Source organism: Acromyrmex echinatior, chromosome 19 (genome assembly GCF_024713525.1).
Source record: "Acromyrmex echinatior isolate Ae372 chromosome 19, ASM2471352v2, whole genome shotgun sequence".
Lineage (NCBI taxonomy): Eukaryota > Metazoa > Arthropoda > Insecta > Hymenoptera > Formicidae > Acromyrmex > Acromyrmex echinatior.
In genome coordinates, this window is record NC_141870.1 from 2,016,874 (window position 1) to 2,044,475 (window position 27,602).

Genomic DNA, 27,602 nt, shown 5'->3' on the forward strand with positions numbered 1-27,602 from the left:
CGAAGATCGATTTACTTTGATAAGTGAACCTTTATGCACGTTTTGCTTTTATTTACTTTCGTGTCCTACGTTTTCGCTTCTTTATGTCATTATCGCGAACCGATTCTATATAGCTGTAAGTGCAACTTGATATCGGGTGCTCGATAGGCGCGTTTACGATCTTCGTCCAGATAATCGAGGCGATCGCTCCCAGAGTCCGTGCCATATAAAGTATCATCTGATTAAATCTCATGTCTTCTAACCCATAATACTAGGTAGAGAAATCATCAATTAAGGCATTTCGAGGAGAAACGATCAAAACATATGTCTTACATCTTTTACCTTTTTTCTTAAAACGAGTCTATTATACTATAAATTCAAAATTTCTAAATAATCTTACTTTGTGTGTGTGCAAGTAAATGTTTATAAATAGTGTTAAAAATGTATAGGTAATTCAGATATGATATAACAAACAATTTATAAATGATATGAATTTGAAGTTATATTATTCTGAATTATATATAAATATGTACATGATAATACATAATTATATATAAATTAAATAAAATTCAATAGTAAATACAATAATAGCCAAACGAAAATGTGCAAGTCGAATGTTTCTGCACGCCAAAATTTATTTTCTATAAAAACATAGCGGTTCTACCTGAAAAATAACAGGAGCCAAGGCATTCTGTTCTGGATAAATGTCCTTCCTTTTCGGTCTTCTTGTTGCCATTCTTAATATCCGTGTAATATCTTCCGAGAGCTGTGAAGTTTTTAGCTTTATGGCTTGTATCTTCTATAAGAATCAATATTTTTTTCTCACTGTGCACGATTTTATTTTTATACCTTTAATTCCGAATTATTGGGCAAATGTTGCTTGGCGTAATGCAGGAGTGCGGTATATCGTGGATCGCAAAAATCGGCCTCCTTATGTCCTATCAATTTGTATCTGTTCAATAAATTTAGCACGCAGGTTTTTAAGGCATGTTCCGTCCACGTTCGGCCAAGAGTGTTTTTGATTTTTGTTTGTAATTCTTTCCACTGTACAATATACACACATATATATATAATAATATTTATAATATATTATTATAACAATAATTTATATAAAATATAAATATATATATTAAATATTAAATATATTACATATATATGTATGTAATTTTTTTCATAATCCAAAATAATACTGTTTTACCTCCAACATTGTTCCACTTTTAGGCTCTTCAATGTACGCTAAAACGATGCTCGCTAATACCTCATTTATATGGAGATCAGTTGAACCCAAAATTTGCGTAACGTGAGCAATCGGAGCTCCGCCATCATCGTCACTAGGGTTAAGATAGATATTCAGTTCTCTTGTATTTTTCCTTTTACACTTAATTCAATTGAAAGATATAATTTCATATAGTTATCACTACTATTTACACGAAATGAATTTTTATATTTTAATTATAATGATTTTGTATTATTTGGTTTATTAAATAATTATAACTTATGATACTTTTTATAATTATAGCTTCATTGTTTTTTAAACGTATATTTAACATTCGAATTTATTTTTAACAAAAATGAAAATTTTTATATTACAAGAGAATTGAAAAATTTACGCATTTAAAATGATGTATAATCTGAGAAAATCCGCAATCGATGATTTTCGGCTGTCTAAGCTCTCGTTCACGTTTTTCAAGCAATCTAACAAAAATTGCACCCAATCGCCATCACCGCTCACATTTGTCAACGTTTGGCCTTTGGCAATTAAACCGATTATTGCTGGTAAAGTCGCAAGAAATTCCATACAATCTTCGTAGATATACTTAAAATAAAAAGTAAATGTTATTTTTCGTTAACTAATGTATAATATCAATATATGGTTGATGAAAATTTTTTACAATAAAAATGCGTTTTTATATACAGAAAACTACATCATTCTTTCTCTGCTATAATTAGCTCAATTATACAAATTTATAAGTGAAATCATATACTTTACTTTTAGAAATAAAAGTTTGATATCTTGAATTAATATTTTTTGCTATTTATATGTATAATTTTATTCATATTTTTTAAATGAGACATAATTACGTTTTTATTTTTATGTTTCAATATTATGTGTTTTATTAGAAATAAAACATTTCGATTATTATCATTTGCAATATTAATTTTGTAAGTAATTCTTCGAAGGTTTTTATTTATTTAGTAAATTTTTATAATGTGTCACAATATATCTTCAATTACCTCCCAATAAGTGTAAGGCATGGCACCGAGCTTTTTAGCTTCTTTCGCCTGTTTGCTGATGTTGAAAATTGTGAGCGCGACCGACAATTTATGCAAGGGTGTAATTGTTTCGGGCATTGAACGTAGAACGGAAGCTATTGTTTCGCCGCATGGTCCCGACCACCATTCTGTACATTTTTTACGTCGTAACGTCCAGTCAGCGATCAATGAAGCAATTTGCTGCTGTGTAGGAACGTCACCAGTTAGGAGCAACCAAAACACAGCCTCTGCGCTTGGCAAGTTTCCTTCGCGAGGCAGTAGAGTGATCACTTCCGGTATAGTCAATCCACGGTATACGATCTAGAGAAGTTTTATTTTTAACGTTAAAGTCTCTCTCTCTCTCTCTCTCTCTCTCTCTCTCTCTCTCTCTCTCTCTTAAAAAAGAAAATTGTGTAGCCTATGAGTCGCAAACATTGCTTGAAATTTTTAACAATTTAATATCTGATACATTTTTACGAAATTTAAAATTTTATAAAAATGAAAAGTTTAACAAATAAGAAATAAGCTCTGATCGTGTAAATGTACAATACATATGATAGAGAGCGCCAAAGATCGGTCAAAGTTAGATGTTATGAATACAATATATATTCTTAATTTTTAAATTTAATTTTCTGAAATATGACTACGCGCTGAAACATTTGGACATTAACCACAATCGATGTGAGGCACTAATAATATAAGGAACTGAAACATTCGGACATTTTTATATATGAGAAATAATCTCCCCTAAATTATTTTGGTAAAGAACTTATTGCGAAAAATATTATCTGGCTGAGGTAATATTTTTCGCAATAAATTCTTTATCAAAATAATTTAGGGGAGATTATTTCTCATGTATAGGAATGTCCGAATTATTATTAGGTCTCACATCGATTGTGGTTAATGTCCGAATGTATCGGCGCACAGTCATATTTGAGATAATTAAATTTAAAAATTAAGAATATATATTGTATTCGTAAAATCTAATTTTGATCGAAAAGTTTAACAAATTTATAAAACTATATCATCTTTTACACACGCACACATTCGAAAGATAAAGTAAATATTATCTTTAATATATCTATATTTTTTAATATATCATCATTTATTTTATTAATGTATCTATATATATTGTAATTATTCCTTTAATAATTTAAAAATATCTTGTCTCTTAATGATTAAATATAGATAAAATATATTACATTGACATATTTTATCACATGATAAAAATATATCACATTTTATGATTATTACACCATGTTTAGGATCAAGTTCCGAGGTTTCCTTGACGATAATTTTTATATCGTTTAATCCCGTGTACAAGCTTTCAACCGTGATTTGACTGACGACACTTGGACCAAAGTGAAGTCGAAAGTTTCTCATAAGATCATGGTGCACGGGAATCTTCTCGCAGAGGGCTTCCTTTAGATTTGTGCTCGTACTGGGTTCTCCTCTCGTTTTGCTTACCTTTGGATGACAGATTCTATATTTATTATATTTTCGGAAGATTGTTTATATCTCAAGTAAATTAAGCGGCACCGCTTTGATAAGATTCGCGAATTTTGCGAATTAGTCATTCGCGCGATCTCGCGTACTTTGATAAATTAGTTCCAACCGTCAGTACGTGTCGTTCGCCCGTTCCAAAGTTGACCTTTCTGTCGCCGGGAAATTGCGTAGTGCAATTTCTCCTCCTGTCCCGCAGAGCGAATAGATAGGCTTTTTCACACCGAAGTCCTCTCGACAGACGTAACATCTTTCGTAATAATTTATTCAATCAAATCCAAATTAACGGTTAATACGCTACGTGGAAAGTATATAAGATGAGGTAATGATAAACTCTTTTGTAGTAACTTGAATTTATGTTTTATATCCAATTAAACGGAAAATTTTTCACATATATTAAATCATTTTAGAAACATTTTGACACATTCAGCCCAAAGAAAAATCGAAGCGAGACTTTGAATGCGTTTACTTCAAGCAATCTTCTTCTGTTTGAGAAGACTACTATGGGCATCATTGAAAAATAAAAATAAATAACCGATGTTAAAGTATATCGTAATTTATTAAAAAGTGACTTTTTGTAATTACTTTGGAATCTTTTTAATGTCATTCTAATGTCATGATGAGTTATGCTCTGCTCGAGAAAAGTCTAATCTAAGGAACACACAAAAATTGATAAAAAATCAAAATGACTTAATTTTAATTCTTAACGTCAATAAATAGTCGAACAAAAAAATCATTATTTCGACTTTCATGACGTCAAAATAAAGTCATTTTGACTTTCTCTTGACTTGATGTGTTCCTTGGAAATGGGCTTTCTGCAGTAATAAACAGTTAGTCAACAATAAGTCAGAATAACTGATCAAATTTCATTTTTTACAATTAAAAATTTTTTATTTAAAATTGACTAATCATACAATGCAGGTATCATTTTCCCCAAAAACTATCATTCTTCTGATTGGCTGACATATTATGACGTAATAGTCTAAAATGATTTATTCTGGATGCAAGTTCCCTAAGATTTATGACTTATAATTCTAACTTGTTACCAGTATAATATATAAGTAGTGATTAAACGGCTTACTGTAGAAAGCCCATAAAGTTTCCCCGAGTAGAACGTGCCAGCTTTCAACGAATTAAAAATTAAAATAAAGTACTTAGGCGTTTAGGCAACGTGTAGAAAAAAATGATATGCCACGTGCTACTGTCTCACTGGCGTTTTTATTGTGAACGTCGTGCATGTGCATACAAAATAAGGGATCACGTATCACTCTGCCGGTCGTTCCCATGCTGTCGTACTCGCGCCGGTTACAAAACGGTTACTTGCGTTTGTGCAAATTGAAATTGAGCGATCTTACGTATCTTTTATGCCCCTGTCGTATATATGTGATACTCTTTAACATGTGCATTCGAGCGTTCGAATGTAACAGATAATAATGTCGATGAGATGCTCTCTCTATTGCTGGTGTCACTGATGTGTGGCGCGTGACAGTATTAACGCGTCGCGATGAGTCACGGGGATGCGTCTTATCTCGAGAAGGACCTAATGTAGAAATTACGTGCACATAGCATCCTTCGTAGAGTACATACAAACGGTAACAACGCTAACACACGATATATGCCAGTATAATCTATGTATACAACATATCGATAATATATTAATAACGATTACACGATTTTCTCGCGATCGACTGACCGTTAGATTGATAACCAATTAACTCTCTTAACAGCATAGTAAAATATATGTATATGTATATGTACTATTGCTTCGTTCTCACCGAATACCTACCTACTGCGTGAATATAATTAGGCCGAACGCGGGAAAGGGTTGAGCTGAAAGGAGTTCCGCGCTGCATTTCGCTACCTTCTTGTCTCGTTTAATTATCGAAGTTTTTTTTTCTAATTTTTACGCTATTTAATAGTCTGAGCATTCTAACGCGTGTTAACTTCTATAGACGATCTCATTTCCGTCTAGAGATCTGCATAACTCATTGAAAATCGGTATACACATGTAAAAGTAATTTTACTGCGTAAAATTGATTTGGAAATTTCTAGGAAATTATAATTATCATCGTTATAATATTGTAATATTACTATATTAGTATCGTAATCGACGACCTCTACGCATAAAGGAAGATTGTTTAAATATGCAAATGCGATTAACATGAATACAAAATTTGAATACTGCAGGAAGAGACAGATTCTTTCCGTTGAATCGACGGGATTTTACCGAATGAGCCCCGCTAAATTTATGCGCGAAATCTCCGATATATATAATTCGGCGATTAAATCGCATGTCGCAGCGAATTCGCCATTGGCGTAAATCTCGATTATTATTGTCGCTTATTTCGAAACTTGTTATTTCACTCGTTCACTCGCTCGCGTGATTGTGCACGTTAGCACTCTTGTGCAGTCTTAGAAGAGTCACCCCCGATGTACGATGTATTCTACTACTCTTGGCTTTCGTGCCTCGAGTGACATGCTCTTCGAGTTGTCATTACTCTGGTTTCATTGCTCGCGGGCAAGTACGATACACGATATACGACGTTGCATTGTGTAATCGACTGCCTCGTAACAGGGAAGCGATTTGGTCTTAATGTCAGAGAAGAATGCACCTCTCGTTGGTATCGTGCTGATGGGATCGCATTGGTTGCGTGGCCGCGGGTGACGGCGAGTTCGGCCTACCTTCTATTGCCTGTATGCTCTTCATCAGTTCCCGAAATACCTGTCAATCAAAAGATATCGAAAAGTTGCTGTAGTCTTCCTAACTCACAATCTCTTTTAAGAGGCAATGCAAATAATTGTTCTACAATTGAAGTTATGCAGATTGATTGTGAATTTTGAAGAAATGGACAGAGTAAGGAAAAAGACCGGAAGTCTTTAAGGAAACATGCTTTTGAAATGCGATTTGTTGCAACAGTTCTTCGTGTACATGTTAACAGAAACCAAATCCAAATCCTAACTTTAACATCCTCTAGTTTTTTTTTAATTATAATAATATAATTATAATATAGTATATAAATTTTGAAGTCATTGAATTGATTAATTACTTGGGAAGATGATAGATTTCATTTATTGTCAATTTTTTAAAAAACTAAGTATCTGAAGTTAGGATTTGGAATTCGTACAAAGTATAAACACAAAAAGCTACCTTTTACAATAAACTGCGTTTCAAAAGCGCGTTTCTACTTCTGGGTCCTCCCCTTAAAATTTAAACAAATTCTAAAAATGTTAGAAAAAATTTTACGAAAATTCTAAAAAATGAGAAATCCCGAGTTTATTTTCAAGCTCTTCCCAATGAATTTTTCGACGTCAATATTTCCTCGGCGAGAATTTCAGTAATCTCGTTTCAATACTCGTAATTTTGGTATTAAATGTTAAATATGAACGGTAATTGAGATGCTCATTAAAATTTTAAAGGAGTTAAATTAATCTTAATACGAATGAGATGCAGATTGGCAGCGGGCAGATTGATAAATAATGTATATCGCGCACCTGCACTACGCGACAGTTAAATCTGGCACTGCACTCGACGTAACCACATCTCCAGTGTTTCCGGACGAGGTTCACGATGTCCCTGTACCTGGTCCCGGAAGCGACGGTCTGTGACAGTTCGTCCTGCTTGTTCCCGACCACCAGCAAGGGTACACCTCTCATGTCTCGCGCCTCATAGATTTGCTCGCGTAACGTTCTAATATACTGAACACAATTTCGGTCGGAAATTAAAGAAAAATATACCGGCGCTTTCACATTTAGCCTTTCACGCATTAGGCCACTTGTAGTAGCATATTAAAAAAATTTTATTTTTAGTAAATATTAAATCATTTAAGACACCGACACCGTAAAATCAGATATAAGACACATTTCGCAATAAATTATTGTTTAAACTTTAATAAAAAAAAAAAGTATTGTGATAAACTGATAGATACTATTATAAAATATAAAACAAATTAAAATTTTAAAGCTGAACTAAATCGATGGACGTGTGTATGCATAAAATGTGTATTGTCTAAAAATATAAATAAAAATGTGTTAGCTTGTATTGACATTTTTATTATATTCAAAAATATAAAAAATTATTTATAAAATAAAAAAATAATTAAAATTTAATATTATCTTGTGTCGGTTTGCATTGGACTTAAATTTTTATTAATTTTATAATTAAAGTAGCTTTTACAATTAAAGCTGTTTATTTTTAAAAAATTAGATATGAAAGGGTTAACTAAAAATTTCATAAATTATTTGAAATCATTCAATATTATACTTTATTATATTGAGAAGCTGTATGTATAAGGCTTAGTAATTTTAATGTTAGAAGTTAGAATACTTTTAAACAAAATAAATACGAAGAAAGATTCTTCTCTTGCAGTCGCTAATTACTTATTGTATCATTTCATTTCTTGTTTAATAATATTATCAACGTCACGGTTTTTCATTTATACTTTTTATTATCATTTATACTTTGACTTATTATTAACAAAATCGATTTAACGTCATTTAACTTGCGCTACGTTTTGTCCTCGAGAGACCATCTTTCGTCATCCAGACAAACATCCACATAATCAAACTTTTATGTCAGCAACTTTGATGCGACTTCAAGTCGAAAGTCGTGACGGCTTTCGCGAGAAGGGAAAAGGCTTGCAAGAAAAACTTAACAAAAAAGATATAAGCGCGAGCTACGTTTGCCGTGTTCCTGACGTTCTTTCTGAAGTTAAAGTTCTGTTCTGCAAGTGGCCTGCTCGCAATTTATCGCGATTTTAACATTAAATTTCAATTGTACGTACCTGAAACGTGTCCTGATTACTGAGATCAAATACAAGCACGTACGCTGTTGCACTCCGTAGTCCATAATAACGAAAGTCCGTCCATTCTAAGTGCGAACTGACCGGGAAGTACGGAATGGTGGGCAAATCGGTGATCTTCAATTCGTATAATCGATCGGCCAGCACCACGCTCGGATAAAATGTCTCCCGCCTCTCGGTCGGTCTGTACTCCTCGGAGAACTCGCTCCAGACGAATTGCTGGAAGCGTAAACAAATATCGCGTATTCGTAAAAATAATTATGGATTCAGAGTTCTACTCTCTAAATTCTTTGGAGTGAAATCTCATTCTATCATTCTAAAGAGTAAAAATTGAATCAGTCTTGAAAAAGAGTGGCTCAATTTTCAATCTTTAAAAGTAAAACTTTTCTTTTCAGAGAGAGATAGATATTATTATTACACGGAAAGAACGTTTTATTGAAGTATTTAAAATTTTACTGAAGTATTTAACTTTGCTGAAGTATTTAAAATTTTAGTTACTCTCTAAATCTTTTAAAGTGAAATCTCCAAAAGATTGAAAATTAAACAATCTTGAAAAAAGAGTGAAAATATTTTCACTCTTAAAAAAGAGCGGCAGATTTTCATTCTTTAGGAATGAGATTTCATTCTTTTGGAGCAAGATTTTATTTTTTTGGAATTAAAGTCATTCTAAACTAAGGAATGAAATATCTTTCCAAAAAAGGAATGAAATTTCATTTCTTTGAAGTGGATTTTATTCCAAAAGGGTGAAATCTTAAAAATCTGTCATTCTTGTTCAAGAATAAAAAAGTTTTCACTCTTTTTTCAAGACTGGCTCAATTTTTATTCCAAGAGATTTAGATAGTAAATATATAGATCTAAAAACAAAAAATTTTGTTGGGGATCATCAAAATAATAATAAGTACGTAGGATTTTCAAACATGACGTGCAATGTTGTAAAAAGTTTTGACATTCTAGCAACCAACTTGAACGTCCTACATAATTACTTTGATAACCCAGTAAAATTATTTTGTGTCTGTATTTAATTAATTTATCTAGTTAATAAATCTGTATCTAGATACTTTAGATACTTTAATTTTTAGCTATTTTAGTGAAACCTTTCGTTTCGTGTACGATCAATTCTCCCGCGCAAGCAGGTATTTGAACTTAAATTTCGTCTATTAAAAGAAATGTCAAAAGTGACTCGGCTTTCTTAGGATATTCGTTGTGCCTTTTAATTTCCTCGGAGAGCCGATAATCGTCGTCATCGATAAGCGGAAACTATTATCGGAAATGAACGGAGCGTCCGAGTGACTCGTTTCCACGATTTGTTTCTTTTCCTGCTTTAAAACAAAAATTCTGACAAAGATTCCCATCGATCGAACGTCGCACTTCGTACGAATCGCTTTTTCATATAAGATATTTGAAAATATCAAAGAGAGAGGTTCTTCGCTTTTTGTCGGATTAATAAAAATTACGTCATTTAAATATAAGACTGATGTAACATATTTATAATGTCCAAATTTTAAATTATGTTAATTAAAATGTCTCTATATTGAGGTAATTAAATCTCTAGAATTTCAAAGCTGCGCGTTTAATATTCAAAAGATTAATTGAGAGATTCGCAGGGCAAAGAGTAGTTCCACGTAAAGTACATAAAAGTAACATCTAATTGAGAGATGCAATCATGTCTGTTAACCTTTAAATGCCTCACTACAGGAACAACATATTGATATATATGACGTACCCAATTCAACTTAATTATTTATAATTTCCACAAAAATGAACAAATATAAGAAATTTTTTTTAATCGAAACGCCTGACATTATATAACATAACGGCATTAAACAAATATACATACTTTTATTAATAAAAAAATAATTACAGGCGGTGGAAAAATTTTTAAAAAGATAAGTCGGGTATACCGAAAAGGCGTAAGAGTTAAATCTTACTCGGATTATACTCGTCTTTCCTACGCCGGGTGCACCTAGGAAGATAACCTTAACACGATCTAATGTGTCCGCAGGGCTGTCTTCCTCTTTTGAGCTTCCTTCAGCGCCCTCGTAAGTTATTGTATTTCCGCCTCTTCTTTCTAAATAATCGAGGTCCAGTTCTGCGACAGAGACGACAAAATTATGCAACACGCAAATAACGTATAACTGTACGAGAACTTGTTGCTCATATACGAGGAGCAATTTTATTTCATAATTATACTCGGTTCCTGGAACTAGGAATGTTGCGATGAGAGTCTCGTTCCGAATACTCTCGTGATATATACGCTAAAGTTTTGCAAATTAGATACAATTTTGATGAAACATCGGAGGCATGCAATACCGTATGATTAACCAAAGTTATTCCAACTATTCAAAGTACAAGAACTATATTTTACACAAAGAGCTTCGTTATATTGAATACGGAAAAAAAGAATTTGCTAAAGTATTTAAAAATTTAACTAGATATAGATCTAAATAATTTGATTGGACCATCTAAATAATTACATAAGAAACTCAAATGTGATGAGTAAAAAGTTTTGACATTTTGTAATTAATTCGAGTGTTTTGCATAATTATCTTGATTGAATAATTCAAGAATTTTATTTCTAATTTTTAGAAGATTCAAGAATTTTATTTCTAATTATATTTTAGATATTTTAGCAAAACTGTTCTTTCTGTGAATCGTTTATCGGTATGGATTAAATCCAGAAGCTACAAAAAACTACATTTTAAATGCTAAACGAAACGAGTTATCGTTACTCGCGAAGAATTAGAGAAGGGAGAAAGACTACGCAATGAACATTTATAAATATTCCAGTCCAATTAATATTCACGAAAAATATCAGAAAATTATTATGTTTTCCGTTTTTTCGATGTAATTTTTAAATGTGACAATGTACACGAAGAGAAACGCCGCGAACCGATAGAATAAATGAATTAATTAATGATATTCAAATGTGGATCCGCTTCGGAACGAACTTTACGCGTTAGTCAAGTTGGAAGATCGCTTCGTGAAATGCGAAAGCTTATTCAAGTAAAGAAATTCGAGATATTCTTGACATTTGTTTCGCCGACTTTGCAGCAAGTTGCTCTAGTCTTCCATCGTGAAGATATATTATTCATGAAGCTTAGAAAATATTTTTAGGTGGCACCCATGCCATCCATAAGTCATAATACACCTTCCGCACGCGAATTTATTTGTCTTTGTAAATATTTTGAATCATAAATTTGCTTTATGATCACGTATGCAAGAACGGAACAACGTTTGCGGTACCCGCGGATTGAAAAAATTTAATTTAAACATATTTTAATTTAAAAAATAAGTGAAATGTTAATTGGCGAGGATGCATTACGCGCGAAAGTGCATGTACAGAGTGATCTCTGTGATTTATATGATGAAATTTCAAATAAAACATCTATATATGTGATTATATTTGTGTACAAATTGGTTGAAAGCTATACTCGCGATATTGCATATCGCATAACAAATCGACATGTAATTATGGATGCTTATATGAGATTTTGTCCCGCTCTCTTGAACACCGATGCGCCAATCCACACTGGCGTATAAATAAAAGCGTTGACGAATGCGCTTTCTAACGGAAATCAATTCCCAATTTATGATTAAATAATCGAATCAATTAAAACGATTAAACATCCTTATAATAAGACATGCATTACTGCAAAGTGCTTAATAAAAGATAATTATATTTAAAACGGGAGGAAAAAATATATTTTTATAAATAGAACAAGAAAATTGAGAAAATTTTTAAATAAAATGGATATCGAGCTTTGATAATGTTTTTTTTTAAATAAAAATAAAAATGTCTCACATGCATTCTGTACGATGAACTTTTATCAGAACACATCACGTGTATTGACAAGCGAATCTCGTTTACCCAAAAGCCGTTTATTCGCATGTAAGATCGAGCTTGATGGGAACTCATTGTCCTTCGCGCGTTCCATCAGATTTAATTGTAATTAGAACATTGCACTCGCGACGAACATTCGAAGTGCACTTATCACCGCGCTCCGACGACCTTCGTGGTCGAAGTTCGCCGATCGACTGACGCGAAACTCCGGAGTACTGTCTCTTCTAACCAGGGATCAACGACCATATAGATATATGTTTTGCACATACATACATATATATATATGTATGTGAAGAGAATTATAATCCCGATTTACCAAGATAGCATTTAAAACATATACGTTTCAAATTTTATATATATATATATATATATATAGTTATGTAACTGGATAATAAAATATAAGTAAGTTACTTATAAGTTTCTACAGTTGCATAAATAACATATTCATAAGGTGATAAAATATAATCCGCAAACAATTACAGGGTTGCCACAGACCTGGAAAACCGGGAAAACCGGGAAAAGTCAGGGAAATTGAAATTGGTCATGGAAACCAAAAAGGGAAAAAATAAAAAAAGGGAAAATGTAAAAAAGTCTGGAATTTCAAAATTTGCTCACAAACAATTTCCTTAAACTGTTCCTATTCCAATTGTTATCATTTTTTAAATATTATATCTGACGTTTATAGTTCAAAACTTGTGCACTTTAAACGATTTTAATAAAATAATTCAAATTTATTTTATTCAATAGTTTTATTTGATCTCTCTTTTTTATTGTAACTGCATTCTTTTTTTCAAAACTAATTTTTTTTAGCTGGCTTGAATTTGCACCCAAAATTTTACTACATGCTAGTAAGCTTTTTTTGTGTTTTTAATAATATATTATAGTTTTCTTACAATCCTTGAGTCTAAATGTTAAAATTTATATATTTTATATTAGTCATGGAAAATTTTCCATTTTCATCTGGAAAATCTTGAAAAAGGGAATTTTAAAATTCATTTTCTGTGGCAAATCTTAATTAGAATGTACTATAATTTACAGTTAACTTTATTGATAAGTACACTTCAATTGTTTGCTTATTATATTTTATCATTTTATAAATATATTATTTATGCACTAATAACCGTGGAAATTCATATAGACAATTTACTTATATTTCATTTATTTTTGGAGTCACACAAAGTTATTTTTATTTTAATTAATTAATAGATTTTATATATATATATATATATAAAATATTTTAATTATAAATTATAATTAAATTTGGTCTGGACGGAATATATCTCATATCTCTATATATAATTTAATATAATCACGATATTATAAGATCGTTTTGAAATCTCTTACCGATTTTATTAATTACAAATTTTTGAGATGTTTTTCTTTTAAGTTTCTTTTTATGAAATAATATAAATTACATTTTTTAATTTTCTTAATCAACGTGCTAAGCTATAAGACTGAAAGAGGGAATTACGTTGTATTAATCGGATTAAGAGTATACAAATTATCACATTATAGTTTGAAAAGTGTTTGGTTATGGTTAGCTCACCATAATATTATATCGTAGAAACTTTAATTATGCGTGGATATGGGCCTTTGTCGAAGTTTTTAATTAATTTCAACTCATAATACATGTATAGTTAATACGTGTATGTAGGTAATCGATGCTTTTGTTTATGGGAGTGCGTGGATATTAAATTTTTTTAAAACTATATTATATAACTAATTTGATTTTGTTCACGTGATATTTATTATTTAAAAATTATAAACGTAATTTATTGATAAATGAAAATAATATAAAAGACAGAAATAATAAAAAAATATATTCAATACATCTTTTATTTCAAAATACAAGAAAATTTTTGAGATTATTATATAAAATTATTACAATTATGTATTAATTATATTTTATATAAAATATAAAATATGATTAATATATAATTGTAATAATATAAAATATAAAACATAATTAATTAATTGTATAAAATAAGATATATATAAATCATACTATAGAAAAAATAAATAAATATAAAATATAATATACAAATAAATTGACAGACAAAACATTTTGCAAGACTTATAATACTTACGATAATGCTTGTGCGGCGGGAGGCTTCGCCTCCTCCAGCCGCTCGCAGTTTTTGTACCTATGGTTATCGGTGATTCGCAAAAAATTCCTCACAACTTGCACCGTGCCAGTCCTCGTTAACTCCGATACGATTTCATTGTTTGAGCCTTTTAATAACTAAGATGAATCCAATTCTGTCAATTATAATCCACGTGCGCACATGCGATTATACTTTGATTTCTCTCTCTTTTTTCCCTTTACTTTATTTGCTTTAGTACACGTCGGGTGTATCATTAAATGGCAATGGATTATTCCCTTTGATAAAAATTATCTCGCTTTATTTTAGCTTTTACAATCTAACAACCAGTGTTGTTCAGTCTCGTTGACTAGACTATAGACTAGACTAAAAGAGCTGAGATTCATTGTCTATCGGGGGTGTTTCTTCGCTTCACTAATCAAACAGTAATTTCAGATTTGATTTCATCTCCTTCATGTCCTCTCTGGGGACATCTACTGTAGCCTATTACTTTACAGATAGGCGTATTACGTAACTCACGTACATATGTCCCTTAATATCAAATGTCCGATCATTCTGATCGATACGCGCTATTCTTCAAGTATCGTAAAGTTGAGGGATTGTAATTGGCGTAATCTCGATGAGTATTCCTGATGTATCATGATGAGAAAAACTCCATTACTAATGTAATTTTAATTGCGGATAAATATAAGTGATATCATTTTGACGTATCAATAAGATAGAGATCTAAAACTCGTCTCGAGATTACGCGTTGATTTTGATTGTTAGCAATTATTCTAGATTGTACTTCGTTGATTGACAACCGATTTGCTTCGTGATTGATTGATCATCGACCCTCAGGATTTCTTCGGATTGCGCACGCCTAGTTCAGCTGGATCCGATCCACCTGCACTCGGATTCGGCGAACGCCGCATACATCTTAAATAACATTGTTGTAGAACATCGTCGTATTATTATCATTTTTCTTTGATATTTACAATCGTCGATATAAGGAGACGGTAGGGCAAAGTGAAGATGAGCGTAGCTTGTCAGACGCGATCCATGCGCCAGTATTGCTTTACGTGTATTGCTTCCCGAGGAGAAACAATTTTGCAGTGCAGAAGGATGATCGTTACCGAGATTCGTCAATGAAATTTCGCAGACTCGATCTTAGAACCGTCCGAGTTAGCCGTTGACAGAGCCAACGGCTGATTTCGTCTCGACCACGGTCGGCACATCCTCTCCGGTGACGATGCGCGATCACAGAATCCTCTTCGGACTGTGAGGATCCCTCTCCCGGTCGCCGAGGGCTGACACTCGATTAACGATTACGCAATCGCGACCGACCGGCACCACACGCTCCGCAGGCGTGTCACTGTCATGAAACGACGGCGGCGCGAAAGTTCTCGTTTCAGACAGCATCGCACAGGAGCAACGCACGAGGTTGAGGCGTCTCGGGCGGCAGCACGGCATAGTTCATCCCTCGGACGATCGAAACTACCCCTAGAAGCGCACGGAGATGCTCGCGTTTTGCGCCTGCGTGCGAACCGCGTCGCGGCAATTTCTCACTCGGCTTGTTAAACGATTATTTTTACAAGCTCTTAATAGACATTGCTTTATCTTAATCTAGATGTACAGAGTGTTTCCAGATAGTAATAGATAGGATCATAGCTTTGCAATATTTGTCTGCAATATTTGCTAAGGTGAATAAAAAGTATTTACAATTAGTCAAAAATAGATCCGCAAACTTGTTCTTTTAGAATAAATAGCTATTTTTTGCTGTGACAATTATTCATCTATATTTTTATGTTTGTGTGTGTGTGTGTGTGCGCGGTATATAAATAATAATAATGAAGATTATTTAATAACATATTTGTTGTAATATATTGTAAAGTTCACTATAACGATTTTTCATTTGCGTCAGATCTTAATTTTATATTGCCATGTATATTTTATTTTATTATCTTTTTTTTTACAAACATTTTACATGCGACATAAAATCATATGTAAAAGTCTATTCTAAATTCTGGGAGGACATGAATTATAAATTATTTAAAATGATTTTGATACTTTAACATGTAAATATTATTGTATAAATATTAATACATAAATATTGCTTGTTGAGAGACTATCAACTATCAACTCGTTCGAAATATACGTTATAAATTTTTAAACAAGTTCGAAATTTGATGATACAAGAATAATAGATCATAAATATATATTGAAATGAAAGATACATAATGCGTTTCTTTTAAAACTTACTTTAAATAATTTTCATTTTATGTTATATTTCAGGATAGAATATTTTATTTAGAATTTTATATTTATTTCCTTTTTTCCTGATTCTTTAAATGTTTCTATTACATACATAGCATATAAAATTTTAAATTGAATTCTATTTTAGATTGCGACACAATTTATATATAAATCTAAAGTTGAACTTAAGATATTAAAATAATGAAATAATTCTGTGCATTTGCAATCAAAAACTTCTTGCTTTTATAAACAATAAACACCGAATTAAAATATTAAAATAATAAAATAATTCCAATTATAAAAATTATAATTTCAATTATAAAAAATATTTTATTTCTACAAACGATAAACAACGAATAATCAATTTGTAATAGCGGAACAGAATGCTCGTTCTTTAAGCGGATTTATTTACGTATTTATTTCGATTAAACGCTTTTTATTCGGTTCAATAAATACTACAAGCTTGCAAAATTTTGAAACGCCCTGTGTATGTATACATCTCCACGCTTTACGTCAATATTTTATTATTAACGCTGGAAAACACGGGGACAAATGCGCAGTCGCGCGCATCTCGATTTATTTTATATACCAGAGATATTTATCTTGATATTTATACTAAACTTTTACTGATAGTAAAGAAAGAGAATATGATGAAGAATGCAGTGCGAAAAGAAAGTTTGTTCTTTTTCTCGGATTTTCAAAGTATTTCCACAGATAAAGTGGGAGTGGCAAAACATAATCCTTCTTTATCTCTACAATCCTACTCACGTTAACCTGCATACTTGTACGCATTACTTGTACAATTCACTCGTAAATCACATCAAAAAAAAAAAAGTTACTTTCTACATGTTGAAAGAATCGTGTTCTCCAAAAGCAGCGATCGAATCGAATAAGAGAAACTCATGCGGTTTGTATTAATTTAGATTTCGTGAGACAAGACAATTTTTATTAGCAGTTACTAACGTAAGTGTATTTCATGTGGGTTATTTGTAACTTTTATTTTTTTACGGTGCTGTCTTGTAATACACTCGCATAGTGAATATCTATTGTAGTTCTAACACGAAGCGGTTTAATAAAATCTTGTCGCAAAAATGCTATACAGTTGGAAAATCTGTATTAAATTTTTAAGCAAATACTTCATAATTAAAATTAATATTTATAATATATAAAATTAACACATTTTAATTACTTATCTTAGAACGTATGTTTTTAAAAAAAACATTATTTTTATATACGTTATGTGTCTACTTATTCATAAATTGTGTAATTTTAATAATAAGAAATGTCGAATATCAATTTAACTCAAAATATTTTAAAAAAACAATCACATTATGTTAAATTAACTCTTGAATATGTTAAAAATTTAACACAAAAATTTAACAAGGAATTAAGAAATTAACACAAATACAAAATATTCCTTTCTGTGTAGTTGTCTAAATCTTTTGAGGGCAATGAGAAAATTCGGATTTTCCTCTGACACGTTGGAATTTATATGAACGTTTATATCAATATTTTATTAAATAAATATAGTACAGCTTTACATAGAGAAAAACTATTTGATAATACTGTGATCTCATCGATTAATACTTGATCATAGTAATATACACATACGTTAATTATACATTAATGTCAAAAGTAAATCGAGCTCGGATATCGCCAGATACTCGTATTAAACGTTTGTTATGACATTTTACATTCTTCTTTTGACGAAATACTTTTTTCATACTTCTTTCCGACGAAAGAATTGAAAATATCTCACGTCGCCTAAAACGATATCCGCGTCGATGAAAGATACATATTTATATTATAACGGTCAGAATGAGCAGCCATGCATGGTGCAAATATTTCTTCTTATACATCTTTTTAAGTGATGAAATATTGTCTTACTAAAAATATCGAGAGATATTACGAGAAATATAAAAAACGAGGTATACATTAGATATACGTTCACGCGTTCACGTGGTTACGTATAATGAAAATATATATATGGTGTATATATATATATATATATATCTTACTTTTTAAATTTATTAGAGCCAAGTACTTTGGTAATCATATTATATAGTAATTGACGTACTACATCAATTGTATCGCCGCTTCTCTCATCAAGAGGCAAGACGCTGACACTTTCCGTTCCTAACGCGAAATTTTTTATGTATTTCGCAATCGCGCATTCATAGCTATTCCATTAATCGCTATTCGTTATCTAACAAATTTTATTCTTAATTCTCTCCTTCCGAATGCGCGATAAAAAGCAAAGATTGTTTGTCTCTACTGCAAAATTAAGTGACAACAAATAGGGAGGTTAAATCGTATTTGTGTCAAAACGCATTTTCTACATTGAAAGCCGTAAAACCACAAATTTTATCAATAATAGTGAAGAGAAAGAGAGAGAAAAAGAGGGAGAGAGAGAGAAAGAGAGAGAGAGAGGGAGAATAAAAAGAAGAAAATTTAGTTAAAGATCCATGAGATGAAATTAAAATGAAATCTAAATGACAAGATTTACAATTTAATTCTTAACAAAACGCAAAAATCGTAATAAAAAATTGGCGTGCATTAGTGATAAATATTTTGTAAATTGTTACTTATTTGCGTACAACGACAAAGAGTGCCACTATCAAAATTTAATATTACGTAATATTATACTATTCCATTAAAAAATGTAATCACTTCATACGATTACATCTTATATTTACACATTATTCGGACACATCGCCAATGTACACATTGCCATTTAATCCCTCCACCGTGTTTTTTTTTTAATATAGGCTGTTTGAAAATATAACAACGTAATTGCTGGACGACTTTTAATAATAGACTCTAAATAAAGATAATAAACTTTCCTGCGTCCATTCATTAATGTTCCATTATCGATTGTAGGACAATTAGTACAAGTTGCAGCAGTATACCTCAAATGACATAGCGTATATCTTCCCCGTTAAGCATTATGACTTATAATTAATGTTTATGAAAATGAATCGCGACGAGTGCTTACATTGTCGTTGTTCTTTGTTGTTGCTATATGCATAATAAAGGTGGAGAGAAAAATTATACAGAGCTAAAATTTACATTTTAACGAAGAAAAATGTATAGGATATATGTGCTCGTTTCTTTCACCGCTCGTTAATCTAAGTAATAATAAAAAAGAAAGATTTTTATTTAAGCCTTACTTCTTAAGTAACAGTACAAATAATTTCTATCATTTTTGTATTGCTTAAACTCAATTCTGACATGTACTAGCTTCTTATGACTTTTCAATCCATGATTCTTTGTATTTTGTTATGCGCCTGTAAAGACGCAGAATTCTCTTCGTGAAAATCTTCATGACACGAATGCTCCATTTTGTCCCTTGTAAATACGTTAAAAAATATAATCTTGCACAATCGTGTGCAACGCGAGAGATTGCATTCGTATCTGGAATATACAAAACCAAATGTTCATTTTAGTTGCACCAACACCATGAAGTAGGTCACCACGGCTCCCAGTACCTGAAATTTTTAGAAAATTGTTTATTACGTTACTCTATCATAATTTTATCTCATTCTATCATAATAGATCGTGAATGGAATCTTCTTAATTTCGTTATATAAGAATTGAATGAAAAGAAAAAACACAAAAATATATTGAGATAAAATATCTAGTTTTACCGAAGCGAAGAGATCCAAAGACACCGTGAAGAACTTGGCCCCTGATATTGACATAGCTTTCTGACACTGCTGACATACGATTTGCACGAATGTCTTAGCTTCCTCCGATCCATCATACCAATGACAAGAATAAGCCGCCTCCATCACTGAAGTGCTCTAAAAAAGAATGAATTTTTTTATTACAATTTGTTGTATAAAATTGCATAAAAAAATTAGTTTTTGCTTTTTAAATTTTTATTACATTTATCTTTATTTTTTTAGAGCCATTTTAAATTACACAGTGAAATATTTTGTACTTGTGTTAAAATCGCCTCTGTTAAAATTTTTATGTTGAATTTTTAACATATTCGAGTATTAACTTAGCATAATGTGATTATTTAAATATTTTGGGTCAAATTACATTTAATTTTTTAATATTTTTAACATTAAAATAATATTGCTAAACTTTTCATTTTTTAGTGTTAATACATGATTTATAAATGAAAGAGTAACATAAAAATAATAAGTTCTGAAAAAATGTAAATTCTAAGATAAATGAATAAAAGATAAATGTATTAAGTTAATACATCATAAATGTTAATTTTTTCAAGAAATATGTTTACACAATTTGTATTCAAAATGTTACATTTTTGTGTTAACTTTTCCATAATGTTTCTGTTACATTCTAACGTATCATTCATTTTGTTAATTAACACTTAAAATTTTGATGGATCGTTTGGATCACATAAATTAAACATGTTAAATTTAACATAAATTTTCAATTGTATAAAATTTCAGAAATTTATTAAGTCGTTTATAAATTTCCATATACGCACCTCTTCAATCAAACGATTTCCAAATATGCAGAATAAAAAGACTTGGCCAAATGTATAGAGCACGTAGCCAATCGTGGAGGCCGCATATACATTTATACCGCTCACCTGTAGCATTTAAAACTCGTATAGTATGAATATTTCTTGATATATTCGAGTTCAGATTAATCCATCGACTTTGCATTATTTATTTAACTAATTTATACGATCAATAAATCATTTATTCGAGACCTTGAAAAGGAACCTGACTGACAACTCACCTTCGTCGCTTGATAAGCGAGCAACGTTAAAGTGATGGTCGTCGTCAACATGTGAAGCAGAAGCGCAAAACCGTACGCATCTCCGACCGCGGTGACCAATCTACGTTGGAATAACAGTTATTATTATTACATTATTTCGCCAATTAAAATTCAGGACAACCTGAATTATCTACGGAAGACTTATGCCGCACTTTAAAAGTACCGTTGACAAGCGACTTATGAAAGATATATTCGCGATTCCCATGCTTTCATACATAGATACTGATTTTTATACTAAAGTGATTAAAACTAAGTTGAACAACGACGAACAAATATTCGCTTCCATTTCACCACGTATATCCTATTTCGTCGACCGTTCGTCGAGTTAACACTATTTCCAGTAAGTGAATGATCGATACGTCGAAACGCCTTGAAGAAAACGCGGTAGTATAGCGTTACACTTGGTTGTCACTATCGCGAAAAGTCGGATCTGTAAAATATACGCTGAAATGTAATTTCGAAGCGAGACTGCGTAGATTTCAAAATTTTGAAACTCAGATCGAATATCCAACGCGATATATAGACCGCTATGTGGAAACGTTTCTTCCCCTTAGACTACTTACTCGTAGGACATGACCTCGGTTGCGGTCAATATCTTTTCCAATATTGCGTAGATGATAATATGAATCTCTATCATTTGAATAATATAATTTGACTATCATAATAATTTTTTCAATCAATTTGCCGATCTCTTAAATCCCTAAGATCACCGACAATAAAAGGATTTGAAATGAAAAATAAACGAAAAGTTTCCAAAAGAAAAATTTTATAAATTTTTAGATAAATATAACGTAAAATTCGATGTAGTATCGAAATCGCGTCGATCAAGATTGCATATTTTAATTTTCAATAAAAAAAAATGTGTGTTAAAGAAAATGCGAAACAGTAATAAACGGGATCCTTCTATCGATAAAATCACACTGAAAAAAGAAGTGTTTAATTTTAAGATATTAAAATGTTTTATTCTTATCTCCATTTTTTAAACACTTAAAGATGTTTTAGCTTTAAACTTTCTCAATCCTATACAAAACACTACATGTTTGGATTTAAAACGCATAGTGTTTTCAATCCAAACATGTAATGGTTTGTCTATTGAAAAAGTTTGAAGTGTTTAAAAAATGGAGACAAGAATAAAACATTTTTTTTTTACAGTGCTGGTGCTATTGTTCCTTTGAACGATTTGTGCAATACTAGATGAGTGTGACAACGCGTGTCCATAGGTTGCGTGGGCGAAAATCTGTCATCACTCGTGCGTTGGCGTTAGGTGAACCACGTGTGCGCACGTTACGTGCACGTGAACCGTCATGTCGAATACCATCCCCCATGAATTGCTCAGTCCGTACAATACACGACCCCCGTTGCGGTCAATATCGCGCTTTCTTAGAATAAATACTTCACCACCGTGGGAATACGCGCATCCCGTGCTAGTCGACGAGTGGCTTCGGCACCCCCGCGAACCTACAGGAACACGGCATCCGTTCGCATCGTTATTGCGAAAAAAAAATTTTCCCGAGGAGCAATCGATCTTGTCGCCGCCGATCGTATTCCGCATACTCTGACTTTCACGAAGAACGATGGTTATCACAATTCGAAAAGAATACGCTTTTAAAATAAAATTATTCATTATCGAATAGTTATGAAACTGTAGTGAAATGTTGGAAATAGAATTGTTCTATTTATCTATTATTTAGTTTTGAAGGACTGTACCATAGATTTTTTAAAATAACAATCAATTACATCGAAAATAATATCAATTGTTGAGAAGATTATTTGACTAGATTTCAAACTTTCCTCCCAGTAATTATAATTATAGCTGCAATGTGTTGTCACGTACAAATTTCAATTAGCTTTGCCAAAGCTTAACAAAACTTTATATATTCGTTATTACATACGAATGAAGCTTTTCAAAAATATATTTATTATCTTATTTATGATTGTCTTTCTATTGATTTCTAATGATTTTTGAAATTTTTTGAATATTTTACATACAAATATGCGACCGAATATTATTGCAATAGCAGTCTGATAACTCTCACATTGAATAACGTTCAACGTATTAATAAATAGTACGAAAATTATTGATAAAATATTAGGAATTTAAACCGCGATATAGATTGTGAATAATTACTTTGCTTTATATGCTAAAAATGTAATGTCTAAATATTTGCAAATAATGAGTTTTATTAATTTTCCCTTCATTTTTTTCTTTATCTATAATTAAAATCGCAAGACTATTATTTCATCCGTAGTATCAGATAAATGTTAAAATACAAATATAATATGTAATTGTATAAAATAATATATATGTATATTATATATATTATATTATATAAAAGGAGATAAAATTATTTTTCTCCAGTTTACGTTACGTATTAAATAATTAATATCAAGTATTTATATGTGTGCCTCGAAGGAATAGTATTTGAAATGTGTTTATGCATATTTTAAAATTTTATAATCGCGATGTTTGGCTCCGTACGCAACACACACACATAACTTTGTCATGCTCACTTTTTAATAATTGAGAGAATAGTTAGCGTGTCTCTCTATGGGGTCAATATAATGCCGACTATATACTAAATACTTTACACACCTTCAGGCGTGTTGTACAAGATTATTCTGGGTCACTAGTCCGCACAAGATGCAGATGACTTTCAAAGAAATGGTCCGTCGTTCGCTCATAGAGTTGCATGAATTAACTATACGTCTTCAGTAGGTAAGTGGAGCACGGGGGGGCGGGAGGGGGGCGGTTTCGCATCTCTTATCACGGCATTCGATACTGAATCTTTTATCTCACGGTCTTCACGCTTTATCTTGTGACCTCTCGTAAGCTAGTCCGTTATTTAGACTTTGCGGTAAGTCTCGTCGGACTTGCGCGACTTGTGTGGTAATAAAATTGACTGACCTGACAATATGCTTGTGTCTTTCAACCCAGTACTTGATGGCACTTCTGACGAGCATCTCTTGCTTCTTCGTTAATCCGTTCGGTCCTACGCCACCATTGAAAGTCATACCAGCAGTTGGCCGGAAAGTTGCCGTGAAGTCCTGTCGATTGCTGTATATATTACGAAGATCGAGGTCCAGCATGTTGTCGCCCTGGGCTGCTGCCGAAGGTGGTGGCGGCTGATTGTTCTCATTCGATTCACGAAGATGATCCGCACTACCAGCCTGTATGCACAAAAAAATCTCATTGACACATTAAATCTGAGGAAAATTTTAATTATGCAGAAATTTGCATCGTTTATTTTAATACTTTAGATGACAGAAATTGCTTCTTATGTCAACGTTAAATTTTGTTTAAGAAGCTAATTTTGATTTTAATATAAAAAGAAAATCCTATTTTTATTTTAAAATAGAAATGAAATTTTTTTTATATTGATCAAAATAAGCATCTTAAAAAAACTTTTAAATGTAAAAAATGAAAAAATATATAGATCTAGATTTGAATGCGGGGAATAAAATTTATATGATCAACATTATCTGTGGAGATTGAAATTCGACAGACCTTGAAGAGCTCGCTGCTATTCGGTACCACCGTATCCAAAGTTGCGCTCAACTCCATGAGTGGTTTCATAATCTGTTTCAAGTGCTGCAACTGTTCACAGGCAAACAATAACCACGAGCAGAAAAGCACATCCAATGAATTGGCATTAACAAGCATGAAGAACACCCAATAGAATTGGTAGATGAGTATCAATATATGCGTTATTCCCCTGCTGGCATCGAACGGATAGAACGAACGGACCAATAGTTGCGGTAACTAAATTATAAGAAGTGTCATGTATACACAGAAAAAAGGTACTCGGGTAATTATACTATACAATAAATGCAATATAAATGCATATATATTATAGATAAAAAAATCAAATAAAAAAAAAAAGAAGTATGTAAAGATAAATATTTGACTTATATACGTACATATACATAACGTGTCTTAATTATATATTGATTATACATTATAATTTAAATTATAATTATATTTCATTATAATTCTGTTATTTAAATTATATATTATAATTTTAATAATTGTATATTAATAATAAAAAGCGAATGTCTAATGTTGCTTTTTATTTTTAATACACATATATATAATTAAAATATAATTAAGCATAAAGATAAATTAAATTATCTTAAAGCATTTTTTCTTTTTCATTTTCAATAATTTTTAATTTTCCTTGTTGAGCGGAAATATGTTTTGTATTTTATAAATTTGAATTATTACCTGAATAATTGTCGTCTCATTCGTAATTGGATCTACGAGTTTCCTAATCGGGTGTTCAAAGAACGTAAGAGTGGTCCAAGCTACCGCAGTGAGCACGGTAGTGACGCCGACCAAGAAGAGCAGCAGCCTCATCTTCTTCAGAGCAATCGCGTGGTATCTCGCATTGCTCTCGGCAAAGAGCGGATGTGAATTCGGATTGTTCCATATCGCCCACGTTCTGTAAAAGTACTTGCTCCTGATAGCAAAGTAAACGACCTTGACGATACTGTGCGTGAAGAAAAGGAGAGTAATCGTGTTGGCCGTGAGATCATCGACGTCGGCGCTTTCGATGATCAGATTCACCGCGCACAGGCCGAATTGTAACAGCAGCAGAAATAGATTCGCCTAGAAAAGATAGTTTTTGCGACGTTCGTGTACGATCTAGGATTTTTATTCACAGATGATACCATGAACTAATATTAATTTTAATGTATCGATTGTTAAAATTATAGATCATCCTAAAGCTATTAAATATATTGTCAAAATATTATTGCCAAAATCAAGCTAAAGAATATCGATAACTTCGATTTGATCAGACAAAATTAAATTTTGTTATTGCAATTTGGCGAAAATACTATCTAATAGTATGTTGAAACTCGTGATTACTTACACAGCAAAATATTTTATGCAAGTATTTGGACGAATTGTCGTCATAATAGTTGAATACGAAATGTCCAAACATCTTCATGATCCTTATGTTGGGCATGAGATCGGCCACTAGGCCCTGTTGCTTCATCTTCATCATCTGCGAGCAAATTGCACGAGTTGACAATTTATTATTAAACTACTTATCAAACGCTTTATTTCGTGGAGTTGTCATTAAAATTCAACAACTTTAAAATCCGTTCACTCAGAAAAAGTTGATTTAAAAAAGTATTAAATGATTCAAATAAATACGGCAGACACCGACTGTTAAATAAATTTCACAATTTCACAATTCAAAAAAATATATTTTAAATTACAAATAATTTTATTGGCATAATTCATTATAATAACATAAATATGTTATTATAATTATAATAATTAACATACATATGTAATTATTTTTTAATATAATTGGTTATTATTTCGCGCACAAAACATTGTATCATTTGTCATAAAGCAGTTAATTGTAAATGACTATACGCATGAAATCATAAGGCAATTATGTAAATGAAACTTCTAGAAACTTCTATGACTTTTCTTTTGTATTCATCAACATATAATGTTGATTATGTGTTTTTTATACAATGTAAATTGATATAAATTACAATTAGAAAAATTGATAAGACTTTTCTAGGTAGTCTTTAGACTCTTTTCCAACTCGTCGTCAAACGATACAAGACTCGAACAGAAGCTTCCTGTTTTTTCAGACATACGCTGTATTTTCGTATTTATAAAAGATGTCAGAATCTTTTTACATTTTTCGGATACTTTTTTAAACTTTCGCGTTTTTGTTCAGAAAGTATCTGTTTCGAAATAAGAGCGAAGGACCTACCTTGGTCGCTTTAACTATCCAAGATTACAGATGTCTAAAAGCGAAGAATTGGTCGGAACTCCGCGGCCAATTTATGATGCGGCCTTCAGCGCCTCGCGATTACGTTGCAGCAATCTTGCCAAATATATCAGAAGAACGAAGAAAAGCAAACTAACTAGCCGGCCTGCCATCAGTCGTCGTTTTATGGCACAAACAGTTTTGTGTTGCGAATGGTCTTGTCTCTCCGACCGAGGCCCAGGTACCCTCTACTTCTGCCTTCTTGTTCAACCCTCTGGTTATGACCTGACCGCTACCACTACCCCGTCGGTGCGAAACCCCTTCCAGTAGGGTAGGTACCAAACGTGGACCAATCGGGGCCCGGTAACCAGGCGCAAACCGCTTTGTCGCGTTGCGC

The 27,602-nt window shown here is 31.8% G+C and overlaps 4 protein-coding genes across 5 annotated transcripts in view; 1 reads left to right on the forward strand and 3 right to left on the reverse strand.

The window, feature by feature from the left end:
* LOC105147776 (uncharacterized) overlaps positions 1 to 27,602 on the forward strand; it is a 36,291-nt gene that overhangs the window by 961 nt on the left and 7,728 nt on the right. The gene's annotated exons all lie outside the window — the stretch shown is intronic.
* LOC105147773 (putative citrate synthase 2, mitochondrial) lies at positions 53 to 3,985 on the reverse strand. Its single transcript, XM_011059025.2, has 8 exons — positions 3,828 to 3,985; positions 3,487 to 3,715; positions 2,215 to 2,553; positions 1,590 to 1,795; positions 1,178 to 1,310; positions 829 to 1,023; positions 644 to 745; positions 53 to 250 (listed from the first exon to the last, which is right to left on the reverse strand). Exons 1-8 carry the CDS (start codon positions 3,983 to 3,985, stop codon positions 53 to 55), a joined length of 1,560 nt encoding a protein of 519 aa, XP_011057327.2.
* LOC105147838 (ras-like protein family member 10B) lies at positions 4,935 to 12,951 on the reverse strand. Its single transcript, XM_087416238.1, has 5 exons — positions 12,403 to 12,951; positions 10,463 to 10,623; positions 8,517 to 8,753; positions 7,228 to 7,431; positions 4,935 to 6,457 (listed from the first exon to the last, which is right to left on the reverse strand). Exons 1-5 carry the CDS (start codon positions 12,467 to 12,469, stop codon positions 6,332 to 6,334), a joined length of 795 nt encoding a protein of 264 aa, XP_087272364.1. The 5' UTR covers positions 12,470 to 12,951; the 3' UTR covers positions 4,935 to 6,331.
* On the reverse strand, positions 18,200 to 27,468 carry Orco (odorant receptor co-receptor). The gene is made up of 9 exons (XM_011059026.2): positions 27,209 to 27,468; positions 26,342 to 26,476; positions 25,693 to 26,076; positions 24,976 to 25,230; positions 24,376 to 24,638; positions 21,432 to 21,531; positions 21,175 to 21,279; positions 20,360 to 20,515; positions 18,200 to 20,200 (listed from the first exon to the last, which is right to left on the reverse strand). Exons 2-9 carry the CDS (start codon positions 26,474 to 26,476, stop codon positions 20,150 to 20,152), a joined length of 1,449 nt encoding a protein of 482 aa, XP_011057328.1. The 5' UTR covers positions 27,209 to 27,468; the 3' UTR covers positions 18,200 to 20,149.